This window comes from Salmo trutta, chromosome 33 (genome assembly GCF_901001165.1).
Source record: "Salmo trutta chromosome 33, fSalTru1.1, whole genome shotgun sequence".
Taxonomy (NCBI): Eukaryota; Metazoa; Chordata; class Actinopteri; order Salmoniformes; family Salmonidae; genus Salmo; species Salmo trutta.
In genome coordinates, this window is record NC_042989.1 from 39,331,356 (window position 1) to 39,347,444 (window position 16,089).

The 16,089-nt window shown below is 43.4% G+C and overlaps 1 protein-coding gene across 1 annotated transcript in view; it reads left to right on the forward strand.

Moving 5' to 3' along the window:
* Positions 1-277: 277 nt before the first annotated feature.
* pygl (phosphorylase, glycogen, liver) overlaps positions 278-16,089 on the forward strand; it is a 34,101-nt gene continuing 18,289 nt past the window's right edge. The window contains exons 1-6 of the mRNA XM_029730906.1: positions 278-609; positions 2,837-2,938; positions 4,133-4,211; positions 6,964-7,067; positions 14,490-14,621; positions 15,154-15,265. Coding sequence (XP_029586766.1) covers positions 367-609; positions 2,837-2,938; positions 4,133-4,211; positions 6,964-7,067; positions 14,490-14,621; positions 15,154-15,265 — 772 coding nt within the window. The 5' untranslated portion in view covers positions 278-366. The remainder of the gene's footprint in view (positions 610-2,836; positions 2,939-4,132; positions 4,212-6,963; positions 7,068-14,489; positions 14,622-15,153; positions 15,266-16,089) is intronic.

The following is a 16,089-nucleotide window of genomic DNA, read 5'->3' on the forward strand; positions in this document are numbered from 1 at the left end:
GTGGCCATAATGTTTTGTACACTCAGTGTTGTAGTCGATAATAACAATATCATCATTTGTCTTTATTATTAGAAGTGTTACTATTACTGATCTATTGGTGTTTTCTGTATTTATGAATATTCAATAAATTATAGGTGTCCAAAAACATTTAGCCTTCTTCAAATATTTTCTCTCTGCTGTGCTATGGCATGATCCGTAAGAGCTTGAGAGGCTGGGTAGCGGAACACATCCGCCTGCATGCACCAATGGACATTAGAGAGGATGGAGAGGAGGAGACCGATGCCACAGAGATGCTTGTACCTATACTCCACTTTGCCACTTTACGGTTAAAGTTGAAGACAGACAGCAGCAGGTTTGTTCAGCAGCATGGCGACGCCTCTAACTGACCAGGAGAAACGTAAACAGATCAGTATCAGAGGAATAGTCGGTGTTGAGAATGTGGCCGAGTTGAAGAAAGGTTTTAACCGACACCTCCACTTCACTTTGGTGAAGGACAGGAACATAGCGACTCCGCGGGATTATTATTTCGCCCTGGCGCACACGGTTCGAGACCACCTGGTGGGAAGATGGATCAGAACTCAACAGTTTTACTATGAGACCGACCCCAAGGTAAAGTTTGTTTCAAACTTATTTCCTTTTCCAAATATCATGCACCAATTAATGTGGAGAATTATCCTGGCTACCTGTTTGTCTTGTCCTCGTTTGGTCCGCTGGTCAGAGTCGCATCTCTCTAATTTTATTTTCATCATCAAATCAACATTTTTGGGTTACATACACATGGTTAGCAGATGTTATTGGTCCATACACATGGTTAGCAGATGTTATTGGTCACATACACATGGTTAGCAGATGTTATTGGTCACATACACATGGTTAGCAGATGTTATTGGTCACATACACATGGTTAGCAGATGTTAATGCGAGTGTAGCGAAATGCTTGTGCTTCTAGTTCCGACAGTAATCTAACAAATTCACAACAACTACCTAATACACACACATGTAAAGGGATGAATGAGAATATGTACATATAAATATATGGATGAGCGATGGCCGTGCGGCATAGGCAAGATACAATAGATGGTATAGAGTACAGTATTGTAATGAAACAGCAGGGAGCAGGTTTCGAACTCTCGACCTTCAAGCCCGAAGTCCGGCGCGCTATCGACTGTGCCGCAAAAGCTCGTCCGGCAGAGTCGATTTCCGCGCTTATAAACCCAGGGTCGTTACAGTATATACATATGAGATGAGTAATGTAGGATATGTAGACATTATTAAAGTGGCGTTAATTAAAGTGACTAGTGATACCATTATTAAATGTATCAAAGTGGCAAGAGATTTGAGTCAGTATGTTGGCAGCAGCCACTCAATGTTAGTGATGGCTGTTTAACAGTCTGATGGCCTTGAGATAGAAGCTGTTTTTCAGTCTCTCGGGTCCCAGCTTTGATGCACCTGTACTGACCTCGCCTTATGGATTTCACATGACTGGGCAGGGGTGCAGCCATAGTTTGGCTTTGGAGAGCATAGTCCCACCCACTAGGGAGCCAGGCCCAGCCAATCAGAATTAGTTTTTTCCCCACAAAAGGGCTTTATTACAGACAGAAATACTCCTCAGCACCCCCCACAACCCCCTTCAGACAATCCCGCAGGTGAAGAAGCCAGATGTGGAGATCCTGGGCTGGCGTGGTTACACGTGGTCTGCAGTTGTGAGGCCGGTTGGACGTACTGCCAAATAAAAAAAATAAAAAACGGGGGTGGCTTATGGTAGAGAAATTAACATTCTCTGGCAACAACTCTGGTGGACATTCCTTGAGTCAGCATGCCAATTGCACGCTCCCTCAACTTGAGACATCTGTGGCATTGGGTTGTGTGACAAAACTTTACATTTTAAAGGGGGCTTTTATTGCCCCCAGCACAAGGTGCACCTTGGTAATGATCATGCTGTTTAAATATGCCACACCTGTCAAGTGGATGGATTATCTTGGCAATGGAGAAATCCTCACTAACAGGGATGCAAACAAATTTGTGAACAATTAGAGCAAACAAGCTTTTTGTGCGTAGGGAACATTTCTGGGTTTTTTTTTTATTTCAGTTTATGAAACATGGGACCAACACTTTACATGTTGCATTTTAGATTTTTGTTCGTAACATATCATACGAAATCGGTGATGGACATCCACAAATGAATACATCCTATCCGAAATGTAACATACTGTATGATACTGAATGGAGTGTCTCAGATGGAATATGAAATGCTCTGAGACCAGGTTGGAACAGAAGGACACCTGATCCTAAATCAGCACTCCTTCTCTGAGATGCTTTATGTATATGGTCCAATGTTGTCTTTGATTGATTGATTTATTTATATATATGTATGTGTTAAAATTTTTAAATATATATGTATATGTATATATATGTATATATATATATATGTGTGTGTATGTGTATGTAAGTGTAACCGATGTGAAATGGCTAGTTAGCGGTGGTGCGCGCTAATAGCGTTTCAATCGGTGACGTCACTCGCTCTGAGACCTTGAAGTAGTTGTTACCCTTGCTCTGCAAGGACCGCGGCTTTTGTGGAGCGATGGGTAACGATGCTTCGTGAGTGACTGTTGTCTGCGTGCAGAGGGTCCCTGGTTCGAGCCCAGGTAGGGGCGAGGAGAGGGACGGAAGCAAAACTGTTACGTGTGTGTGTATATATATATATACGTGTGTATTTTGAAATGTTATTGACCGGTACAGATTACAATATGAAATAGATGAGAGGGATACAGTGCAGAAACTGAGTGGCGAAACAGGGGATGGAACCACTACTAAATTTTCCTGTTCTCCTGTCCAGCGGGTGTACTACCTCTCCCTGGAGTTCTACATGGGCAGAACCCTCCAGAACACCATGATTAACCTGGGGCTGCAGAACGCCTGTGACGAGGCCATCTACCAGGTGAGATGGAACCTTGTAGATGGTCTACCAGGTGAGATGGAACCTTGTAGACGGTCTACCAGGTGAGATGGAACCTTGTAGACAGTGTACCAGGTAAGAAGGAACCTTGTAGACGGTCTACCAGGTGAGATGGAACCTTATAGACGGTCTACCAGGTGACATGGAACCTTGTAGACGGTCTACCAGGTGAGATGGAACCTTGTCGACGGTCTACCAGGTGAGATGGAACCTTGTCGACGGTCTACCAGGTGAGATGGAACCTTGTAGACGGTCTACCAGGTGAGATGGAACCTTGTAGACGGTCTACCAGGTGAGATGGAACCTTGTAGACGGTCTACCAGGTGAGATGGAACCTTGTAGACGGTCTACCAGGTGAGATGGAACCTTGTCGACGGTCTACCAGGTGAGATGGAACCTTGTAGACGGTCTACCAGGTGAGATGGAACCTTGTCGACGGTCTACTAGGTGAGATGGAACCTTGTCGACGGTCTACCAGGTGAGATGGAACCTTGTAGACGGTCTACCAGGTGAGATGGAACCTTGTCGACGGTCTACCAGGTGAGATGGAACATTGTAGACAATGAGTGTATAAAACATTAGGAACACCTCTTTTGCCCTCAGAATTCATCGGGGCATGGACTCTACAAGGTGTCGAAAGCGTTCCACAGGGATGCTGGCCCATGTTGACTCCAATGCTTCCCACAGTTGTGTCCAGTTGGCTGGATGTCCATTTGGTGGTGGACCATTCTTGATACACACAGGAAACTGTTGAGCGTTAAAAACAGTGTATAGTCTTACCAGCCAGGTGAGGAGGAACTGGGAGACGTCAGGAACATGTCTGCAGGCAGAAACGACTAGTGCCACAGACAAACAAACTTTCTTATAAGAGACAGACTTTCACATGAACTGTGACAGCATGATTAACACACAACCTTAGTCATGACCTTTATGAACTTTTGAGTGTCGAGTAATGCAGGAGCTCAAACACATTATTGGACGCTAAAGCCTAGTTTACACCCTGCGTACACGCTACGCAAAACGGCGATCCTGCACAAAGTTATGAACTGCAGGGCTGAACATATCTGCGTACGCAACGCTATTTAGAGTAGCTGCTTGTGGGGTATAAACTAGCCTTTAATATGGGACTGTGAGTTGAGCGAACTGAATTGAGTTGTTTTTATGTCTGTCATGTAGCTGGGTTTGGACATGGAGGATCTGGAGGAGATGGAGGAAGATGCAGGGCTGGGTAACGGAGGCCTGGGCAGACTGGCAGGTACAGTACCAAGATCCATCTGTCTGTCTGTCTGTCTGTCTGTCTGTCTGTCTGTCTGTCTGTCTGTCTGTCTGTCTGTCTGTCTGTCTGTCTGTCTGTCTGTCTGTCTGTCTGTCTGTCTGTCTGTCTGTCTGTCTGTCTGTCTGTCTGTCTGTGTGTGTTAGGCTGCTGTTGGCTCACCAGAACAGGAAGTTTACTCAACCCTAAGAGGCTGCTGTTGGCTCACCAGAACAGGAAGTTTACACCACACTTAGGAGGCTGCTGTAGGCTGGCTGTCCACATCAACACGAGGAGGCTGTCCGGCCCACCACCACCACCACCACTAGGATGCTGTCTGCCCCACCACCGCCACCACCACTTGGAGGCTGTCCGCCCCACCACCACCACTAGGAGGCTGTCCGCCCCACCACCACCACTAGGAGGCTGTCCCGCCCCACCACCACCACTAGGAGGCTGTCCCGCCCCACCACCACCACTAGGAGGCTGTCCCGCCCCACCACCACCACTAGGAGGCTGTCCCGCCCCACCACCACCACTAGGAGGCTGTCTGCCCACCACCACCACCACCACTAGGATGCTGTCCGCCCACCACCACCACCACCACTAGGAGGCTGTCCGCCCCACCACCACCACCACTAGGATGCTGTCCGCCCACCACCACCACTAGGAGGCTGTCCGCCCCACCACCACCACCACTAGGATGCTGTCCGCCCACCACCACCACCACCACTAGGAGGCTGTCCGCCCCACCACCACCACCAGGAGGCTGTCCGCCCCACCACCACCACCACCAGGAGGCTGTCCGCCCCACCTCCACCACCACCAGGAGGCTGTCCGCCCCACCACCACCACTAGGAGGCTGTCCGCCCCACCACCACCACCACCACTAGGAGGCTGTCCGCCCCACCACCATCACCACTAGGCGGCTGTCCGCCCCACCACCACCACCACCACCAGGAGGCTATCCGCCCCACCACCACCACTAGGAGGCTGTCCCACCCCACCACCACCCCACCACCACCAGGAGGCTGTCCGCCCCACCACCACCCCACCACCACCACCACCAGGAGGCTGTCCGCCCCACCACCACCACCACCAGGAGGCTGTCCGCACCACCACCACCACCAGGAGGTTGTCCGCCCCACCACCACCACCACCACCACTAGGAGGCTGTCCGGCCCCACCACCTCCACCACCACCACCAGGAGGCTGTCCCGCCCCACCACCACCACCACTAGGAGGCTGTCCGGACCCACCACCTCCACCACCACCACCAGGAGGCTGTCCGCCCCACCACCACCACTAGGTGGCTGTCCCGTCCCACCTCCACCACCAGGAGGCTGTCCGCCCCACCACCACCACCACTAGGAGGCTGTCCGCCCCACCACCACCACCAGGAGGCTGTCCGCCCCACCACCACCACCAGGAGGCTGTCCGCCCCACCACCACCACTAGGAGGCTGTCCGGCCCCACCACCACCACTAGGAGGCTGTCCGCCCCCACAACCACCACTAGGAGGCTGTCCGCCCCCACAACCACCACTAGGAGGCTGTCCGCCCCACCACCACCACTAGGAGGCTGTCCGCCCCACCACCACCACTAAGAGGCTGTCCGCCCCACCACCACTAGGAGGCTGTCCGCCCCACCACCACTAGGAGGCTGTCCGCCCCACCACCACTAGGAGGCTGTCCGCCCCACCACCACCAGGAGGCTGTCCGCCCCACCACCACCAGGAGGCTGTCCGCCCCACCACCACCAGGAGGCTGTCCGCCCCACCACCACCAGGAGGCTGTCCGCCCCACCACCACTAGGAGGCTGTCCGCCCCACCACCACTAGGAGGCTGTCCGCCCCACCACCACCACCACTAGGAGGCTGTCCTCCCCACCACCACCACCAGGAGGCTGTCCGCCCCACCACCACCACCAGGAGGCTGTCCGCCCCACCACCACCACTAGGAGGCTGTCCGGCCCCACCACCACCACTAAGAGGCTGTCCGCCCCACCACCACCACTAGGAGGCTGTCCGCCCCACCACCACCACTAGGAGGCTGTCCGCCCCACCACCACCACTAGGAGGCTGTCCGCCCCACCACCACCACTAGGAGGCTGTCCGCCCCACCACCACCACTAGGAGGCTGTCCGCCCCACCACCACCACCAGGAGGCTGTCCGCCCCACCACCACCAGGAGGCTGTCCGCTCCACCACCACCAGGAGGCTGTCCGCCCCACCACCACCAGGAGGCTGTCCGCCCCACCACCACTAGGAGGCTGTCCGCCCCACCACCTCCAACACCACTAGGAGGCTGTCCGCCCCACCACCTCCAACACCACTAGGAGGCTATCCGCCCCACCACCTCCAACACCACTAGGAGGCTGTCCTCCAATACAGACAGACTTCATGATACTTGTTTTATTTTTTGTTGTAGTTTTTAAAATGGAAACTTACATTCATGCATTTATACACGATCACAATATCTTAGCCCCAAACAAAGCAGTGGCAACCTTCCCCTAGCCTGGTTAAACCCACCTAAACATTATGCTCACCACTGAACGTAGCATTCAGTCTGGCTTAGCCAGGCTAACCTCCTCCATAGGAATATGACATATGATGGGAAGACTACCATAAGCACTTATCCCCGTACTACACCATACTTCATCCATACAGTTTGTATTGACATTCACTGTATCTGTATCCTTCATCCAATTAACGTAGAGTTTCTAATGAACATTTACATGATTGTATCCTGTATAGCTTGTTTCCTGGACTCAATGGCTACCCTGGGTCTGGCAGCGTATGGTTACGGCATCCGTTATGAATATGGAATCTTCAATCAGAAGATCAAGGAAGGTTGGCAGGTATTAACCATAACACTTCACTGCATAAATCTACTGCATTTTAAAAAGGGGCAATCTGGGATTGCTACATCCATTTTTGTACTTGTAAATTATTTATACAGTGAGTTCCAACAGTATTGGGAGAGTGACCCATTTGTTGTTGTTTTGGGTCTGTACTCAAGCACTTTGGATTTGAAATTATACAATGACTATGAGGTTAAAGTGCAGACTGTCAGCTTTCATTTGAGGTAATTTTCATCCATATCTGGTGAAACGATTTTATAAATTACAGCACTTTTTTGTACCTTCACATGTGTATTAAAGTAGTCAAAATTATGTTATTTGGTCCCATATTCCTAGCACGCAATGATTACATCAAGCTGGTGACTCTACAAACTTGTTAGATTCATTTGCTGTTTGATTTGGTTGTGTTTCAGATTATTATGTGCCCAATAGAAATTTGTGGTAAATAATGTATGGTGTCACTTTTATTGTAAATAAGATTAAAATATGTTCCAAACACTTCTACATTAATGTGGATGCTACCGTGATTACGGATAATCCTGAATGAATCATTAAATAATGATGAGTGAGATAGTTAGACGCACAAATATCATACCTTAAGACATGTCAAATATCATACCTTAAGACATGTCAAATATCATACCTTAAGACATGTCAAATATCATACCTTAAGACATGTCAAATATCATACCTTAAGACATGTCAAATATCATACCTTAAGACATGTCAAATATCATACCTTAAGACATGTCAAATATCATACCCTAAGACATGTCAAATATCATCCCCCAAGACATGTCAAATATCATCCCCCAAGACATGTCAACATCCCCCAAGACATGTCAAATATCATCCCCCAAGACATGTCAAATATCATCCCCCAAGACATGTCAAATATCATACCCTAAGACATGTCAAATATCATCCCCCAAGACATGTCAAATATCATCCCCCAAGACATGTCGATCTCTCAACTTTTCAATAATGGGTGGTTACCATTCTTTTGGGGGGGGTGTATGATAAGATTTCATTCTTTGCAGTACACTATAATTTAATTGTACAGTACAGGTTGCGTACAGGTTGCGTGCCTCGTCACTTCAGTCAATGAATAATCAGTACAATCTAGTTTCAGCGTTCAAAACTACATTGCACTGCAAACACACAGGCCGAATTCAAAAGGGCAACAAACAAAAAACTCAGCCGTGTAACAAAGGGCAACAACACGATAGCTTTCTCAACCTCTGAGCCAACCACCGGCTGGCGCAACAGGCACCGGCTGCGTCCCATATGGCACCCTATTCCCTACGTAGTGCACTACTTTTGACTAGGGACCGTGGGGGGCTGTGGTCAAAAGTAGTGCACTATATAGGGAGTAGGGTGCCGTTTGGGACACAGTATTTGTTACACTACGGCAACAGAGAAAAGGAGGCAGTTGGCAGCAACTTCCATTCCTGTTAATGATTGGCCAACACTGCATAACTGGGTTCAAAAACTATTCTAAATCATTTAAAATACTTTATCTGTGTTTGATTGAGCCTGTCTGGTGCAATGGAATCAACAGAATAGTTGCCAAAGTGCAAAACCCACCCATCTGGCACTCCAGGCAGACTAGAGCAAACGCTAAAAGTATTTTGAAAGATTTCAAATAGTATTTAAACCCAGGTCTGCAACATTGTGGTGGCCCACTTCCTCTCTGTCACCATCCAGCCTGGATTCAAATAAGCTTGATGATGAGTTGGTTCTTTGAATTAGCTGTAAGGCAAAAAAACTAAACGTGCTCCCGGGGGGGAAGCCCCCAGGACCAAGTTTGAGAAACCCTGCCCTAGAGGGCTGTCTAAGTCTTTCTTAATTTAATTATTTTATTCCGCCAGGATAATCCACTCAGTAACACTTCAAAGAGTTTAGTCTGCAGAGGCTTAACATACTCTCAATATGAACTGCCTTCTGTATCTACTACTATATATACTATAATACTACTATAGTAAAATACTATTATACATACTATACTACTACTATAGTATAATGCTGCTACGACTATACTATAATGCTACTATAGTATAATACTATTATACATACTATACTACTACGGTTGAAGTCGGGAAGTTTACATACACCTTAGCAAAATACATTTAAACTCTGTTTTTCACAACTCCAGACATTTAATCTGAGTAAAAATACCCTGTTTTAGGTCAGTTAGGATCACCACTTTATTTTAAGAATGTTAAATGTCAGAATAATAGTAGAGAGAATGATTTATTTCAGATTTTATTTCTTTCATCACATTCCCAGTGGGTCAGAAGTTTACATACACTCAATTAGTATTTGGTAGCATTGCCTTTAAATTGTTTAACTTGGGTCAAACGTTTCGGGTAGCCTTCCACAAGATTCCCACAATAAGTTGGGTGAATTTTGGCCCATTCCTCCTGACAGAGCTGGTGTAACTGAGTCAGGTTTGTAGGCCTCCTTGCTCGCACACACTTTTTCAGTTCTGCCCACAAATGTTCTATAGGATTGAGGTCAGGACTTTGTGATGGCCACTCCAATACCTTGATTTTGTTGTCCTTAAGCCATTTTGCCACAACTTTGGAAGTATGCTTGGGGTCATTGTCCATTTGGAAGACCCATTTGCGACCAAGCTTTAACTTCCTGACTGATGTCTTGAGATGTTGCTTCAATATATGCACATAATTTTCCATCCTCATGATGCCATCTATTTTGTTAAGTGCACCAGTCCGTCCTACAGCAAAGCACCCCCACAACATGATGCTGCCACCCCTGTGCTTCACGGTTAGGATGGTGTTCTTCGGCTTGCAAGCCTCCCCCTTTTTCCTCCAAACATAACGATGGTCATTATGCCCAAACAGTTCTATTTTTGTTTCATCAGACCAGAGGACATTTCTCCAAAGAGTATGATCTTTGTCCTCATGTGCAGTTGCAAACCACAGTCTGGCTTTTTTATGGTTTTGGAGCAGTGGCTTCTTCCTTGCTGAGTGGCTTTTCAGGTTATGTCGATATAGGACTCGTTTTACTGTGGATATAGATATTCTTGTACCTGTTTCCTCCAGCATCTTCACAAGGTCCTTTGCTGTTGTTCTGGGATTGATTTGCACATTTCACACCAAAGTACGTTCATCTCTAATAGACAGAATGTTTCTCCTTCCTGAGCGGTATGACGGCTGTGTGGTCCCATGGTGTTTATACTTAGGTCCTATTGTTTGTACAGATGAGCGTGGTTCCTTCAGGCGTTTGGAAATTGCTCCCAAGGATGAACCAGACTTGTGGAGGTCTACCATTTTTTTCTGAGGTCTTGGCTGATTTCTTTTGATTTTCCCATGATGTCAAGCAAAGAGGCACTGAGAATGATGGTGGCCTTGAAATACATCCACAGGTACACTTCCAATTGACTCAAATGATGTCAATTAGCCTATCAGAAGCTTCTAAAGCCATGACATCATTTTCTGGAATTTTCCAAGCTGTTTACTTAGTGTATGTAAACTTCTGACCCACTGGAATTGCGATACAGTGAATTATAAGTGAAGTAATCTGTCTGTAAACAGTTGTTGTAAAAATTACTTATGTCATTGACAAAGTAGATGTCCTAACCGACTTGCCCAAACTATAGTTTGTTAACAAGAAATTTGTGGAGTGGTTGAAAAACAAGTTTTAATGACTCCAACCTAAGTGTACAGTCGTGGCCAAAAGTTTTGAGAATGACACAAAAATTAATTTCCACAAAGTTTGCTGCTTGGGTCTTTAGATATTTTTGTCAGATGTTACTATGGAATACTGAAGTATAATTACAAGCATTTCATAAGTGTCAAAGGCTTTTATTGACAGTTACATGAAGTTGATGCATAGAGTCAATATTTGCAGTGTTGACCCTTCTTTTTCAAGACCTCTGCAATCCTCCCTGGCATGCTGTCAATTAACTTCGGGCCAAATCCTGACTAATGGCAGCCCATTCTTGCATAATCAATGCTTGGAGTTTGTCAGAAATTGTGGGTTTTTGATTGTCCACCCGCCTCTTGAGGATTGACTACAAGTTCTCAATGGGATTAAGGTCTGGATGTTTCCTGGCCATGGACCCCAAATATCGATGTTTTGTTCCCCGAGCCACTTAGTTATCACTTTTGCCTTATGGCAAGATGCTCCATCATGATGGAAAAGGCATTGTTCGTCACCAAACTGTTCCTGGATGGTTGGGAGAAGTTGCTCTCGGAGGATGTGTTGGTACCATTCTTTATTCATGGATGTGTTCTTAGGAAAAATTGTGGGTGAGCCCTCCCTTGGCTGAGAAGCAACCCCACACATGAATGGTCTCAGGATGCTTTACTGTTGGCATGACACAGGACTGATGGTAGCGCTCACCTTGTCTTCTCCGGACAAGCTTTTTTCCAGATGCCCCAAACAATTGGAAAGGGGATTCATCAGAGAAAATTACTTTACCCCAGTCCTCAGCAGTCCAATCCCTGTACCTTTTGCAGAATATCAGTCTGTCCCTGATGTTTTTGCTGGAGAGAAGTGGCTTCTTTGCTGCCCTTCTTGACACCAAGCCATCCTCCAAAAGTCTTCGCCTCACAGTGCGTGCAGATGCAGTCATACCTGCCTGCTGCCATTCCTGAGAAAGCTCTGTACTGGTGGTGCCCCGATCCCGCAGCTGAATCAACTTTAGGAGACGGTCCTGGCGCTTGCTGGACTTTTTGGGTGCCCTAAAGCCTTCTGCAGAAATTCAGTGGAAATGTTTTTTGGGGATTCTGTCACAGATATTGCCGTTGTGTTGAAGGGAGGTCCAATACGCAGCGGGAATGTCGATGCTCATCTTTATATTTATTAAATAAAGAGACCACGAAAAAACAACAAAACAAAGAACGGCAGACGACAGTTTTACAGGCTACAACTAGCAGTGCAAAACACAACTACCCACACAAAAACCCAAACCAAACACACACCTATATATAGGACTCTCAATCAGAGGCAACTAGCAACACCTGCCTCCAATTGAGAGTCCACCACCCAAACCTAAACATAGAAAAACTAGACAGAACGTAGAAAACATACAAAACACAAACCCTCTGCCACGTCCTGACCAAAACTAATACAATTACTCCCTCTGCTGGTCAGGACGTGACAGATTCAGTTAATTTGCATGGCAAAGAGGGACTTTGCAATTAATTGAAATTCATCTGATCACTCTTCATAACATTCTGGCGTATATGCAAATTGCCATCGTACAAACTGAGGCAGCAGACTTTGTGAAAATTACTATTTGTGTCATTCTCAAAACTTTTGGCCACGACTGTATGTAAACTTCCGACTTCAACTGAATATTCTAATGCTACTATACTATAATATACAGTACCAGCCAAAAGTTTGGACAGCTACTCATTCAAGGGTTTTTCTTTATTTTTACTATTTTCTGCATTGCAGAATAATAGTGAAGACATAAACTATGAAATAACACATGGAATCATGTAGTAACAAAAAAAGTGTTAAACAAATCAAAATATTTTATATTTGAGATTCTTCAAAGTAGCCACCCTTTGCCTTGATGACAGCTTTGCATACTCTTGGCATTCTCTCAACCAGCTTCATGAGGTAGTCACCTGGAATGCATTTCAATTAACAGGTGTGCCTTGTTAAAAGTTGATTTGTGGAATTTCTTTCCATCTTAATGCGTTTGAGCCAATCAGTTGTGTTGTGAGAAGGTAGGGGTGGTATACAGAAGATAGCCCTAATCGGTGAAAGACCAAGTCCATATTATGGCAAGAACAGCTCAAATAAGCAAAGAGAAATGACAGTCCATTACTTTAAGACATGAAGGAAAACCCTGGAATGAGTAGCTGTGTCCAAACGTTTTGACTGGTTCTGTATATACTATACTATAATGCTACTATAATATAATACTGCTACTATAATATAATACTACTACTATAATATAATACTACTACTATAATATAATACTGCTACTATAATATAATACTACTACTATAATATAATACTACTACTATAATATAATACTACTACTATAATATAATACTACTATAATATAATACTGCTACTATAATATAATACTACTACTATAATATAATACTACTACTATAATATAATACTGCTACTATAATATAATACTGCTACTATAATATAATACTGCTACTATAATATAATACTGCTACTATAATGTAATACTACTACTATAATATAATACTACTACTACAATATAATACTACTACTATAATATAATACTGCTACTATAATATAATACTGCTACTATAATATAATACTGCTACTATAATATAATACTGCTACTATAATATAATACTGCTACTATAATATAATACTGCTACTATAATATAATACTACTACTATAATATAATACTACTACTATAATATAATACTGCTACTATAATATAATACTACTACTATAATATAATACTACTACTATAATATAATACTACTACTATAATATAATACTACTACTATAATATAATACTGCTACTATAATATAATACTGCTACTATAATATAATACTGCTACTATAATATAATACTACTACTATAATATAATACTACTACTATAATATAATACTGCTACTATAATATAATACTGCTACTATAATATAATACTACTACTATAATATAATACTACTACTATAATATAATACTACTACTATAATATAATACTGCTACTATAATATAATACTGCTACTATAATATAATACTGCTACTATAATATAATACTGCTACTATAATATAATACTGCTACTATAATATAATACTGCTACTATAATATAATACTACTACTATAATATAATACTACTACTATAATATAATACTGCTACTATAATATAATACTACTACTATAATATAATACTACTACTATAATATAATACTACTACTATAATATAATACTGCTACTATAATATAATACTATTACTATAATATAATACTACTACTATAATATAATACTACTACTATAATATAATACTGCTACTATAATATAATACTACTACTATAATATAATACTACTACTATAATATAATACTACTACTATAATATAATACTGCTACTATAATATAATACTACTACTATAATATAATACTACTACTATAATATAATACTACTACTATAATATAATACTGCTACTATAATATAATACTACTACTATAATATAATACTACTACTATAATATAATACTACTACTGTGTACTATGAACCATTATGCTCATACCTATTGTTTCATTAGCCTGAGTGCCACTGTTTGTGCCGTCATGCCATTGTCTTGATAATGAGCAATGGAGTTGGCGAGAGCACAAACATATCTGGGAACAGGCTATAGTTTCATGGTCATTTTGACTCATATTGGAGTTTTGCTTAGTCACTCTTCGATTTTGAAATTCACTGTTAAATTCCTTGTTCTTAGGTGGAAGAGGCAGATGATTGGCTGCGTCATGGTAACCCCTGGGAGAAGGCCCGCCCTGAGTACATGCTACCAGTGCACTTCTACGGCAGAGTGGAGGAGTCTAAGGAAGGGGCCAGATGGGTGGATACACAGGTATTTAATCATGATGATAATACAACAGACTAATAATAATACTACTAATAGTACCTAGTACCTGCATATCTATGGTGAGAATTTCTATGCAATTACTGAAGTACTATGTAACATGTAATTACATTGTTACTACACAAGTATAAGAAGACTTATGTTAAGCATTACTGATATTTATTATGACATTAAATAAAAAAGTATTACCAATTCTTCCCTTGCCTTGACCCTGTAGGTACAGCATATCTATGATGAATTAGTTAATTTTAATCTCAATCCTAATTCTTCCCATGCCTTGACCCTGTAGGTACAGCATATCTATGATGAATTAGTTAATTTTAATCTCAATCCTAATTCTTCCCATGCCTTGACCCTGTAGGTACAGCATATCTATGATGAATTAGTTAATTTTAATCTCAATCCTAATTCTTCCCATGCCTTGACCCTGTAGGTACAGCATATCTATGATGTGTTGAGATTAATTAGTTAATTTTAATCTCAATCCTAATTCTTCCCATGCCTTGAATGTGTTCTGTAGGTGGTCCTGGCCATGCCCTATGACACGCCCATCCCTGGATATATGAACAACACAGTCAACACCATGAGGCTGTGGTCTGCCAGAGCTCCCAACGATTTCAACCTGAAGGACTGTTAGTGGCCAGGATGATGACTTTACCTTTTAACCCTGCCTTATCAGAGTTAGCTCTGGTCCAGGGTGTTAGTGCGGCTTGCTAAGAAGGCTTGACAAAGGTTCAACAAGCCGTATTAACGCCCTGGACCAGAGCTAACTTGGGACCTAACTTCAGATGCGAGCACTCAGACTTTCACGTAAATTACAATTTTTTTGTCAATGTAGGATTTAGGGTGGAAAACTTGAGTTAAGCACACAGATCTCAAATTAGAATCCAGACCTTAATAATGACAGTATTGAACGAGTGAATCTGTAACAAATTAAACTTAAAAAGCCCTTTCTTTTCCTTGGGAGGTGTCATAATACCCATAAAACCTAGTGGTCAAACAGGGAAATGGTTCCAATCATTTTCCACCATTCATTTTTCCGATAGGGGATTTTAGAAATGCTTACAACCCTTATTTTGTTTCCTGTAGCGTCACCCTGGCATTACGTTTTGATAACCATGCAAATCTCTCTCAGACAAGGTGACTTTTATCAATATATTAGGCTTTATTTACTCTCAGATTTGAAAATGCTAATTAGCATCAAACGAGACATCGTGTAAGACTACAAATCCCTGCAAGCTCCTGCAAGTCATCTTCAGCTGACACCTTTGCTAAGAGGTATTAAATAGTTAATCCAAAGAGATTCTTACCTTTGCCTTGATTTGGCAGGCTCGTCCAGATAATGATTGCATTTGTAGTTCTTTATGATAGCCACATTAGCAGCTAATTAGCATTTCATTTTGGGGGGAGGGGGGTAAATACAAGTGAACATATTGATAAATCACCTTGTCCTAGA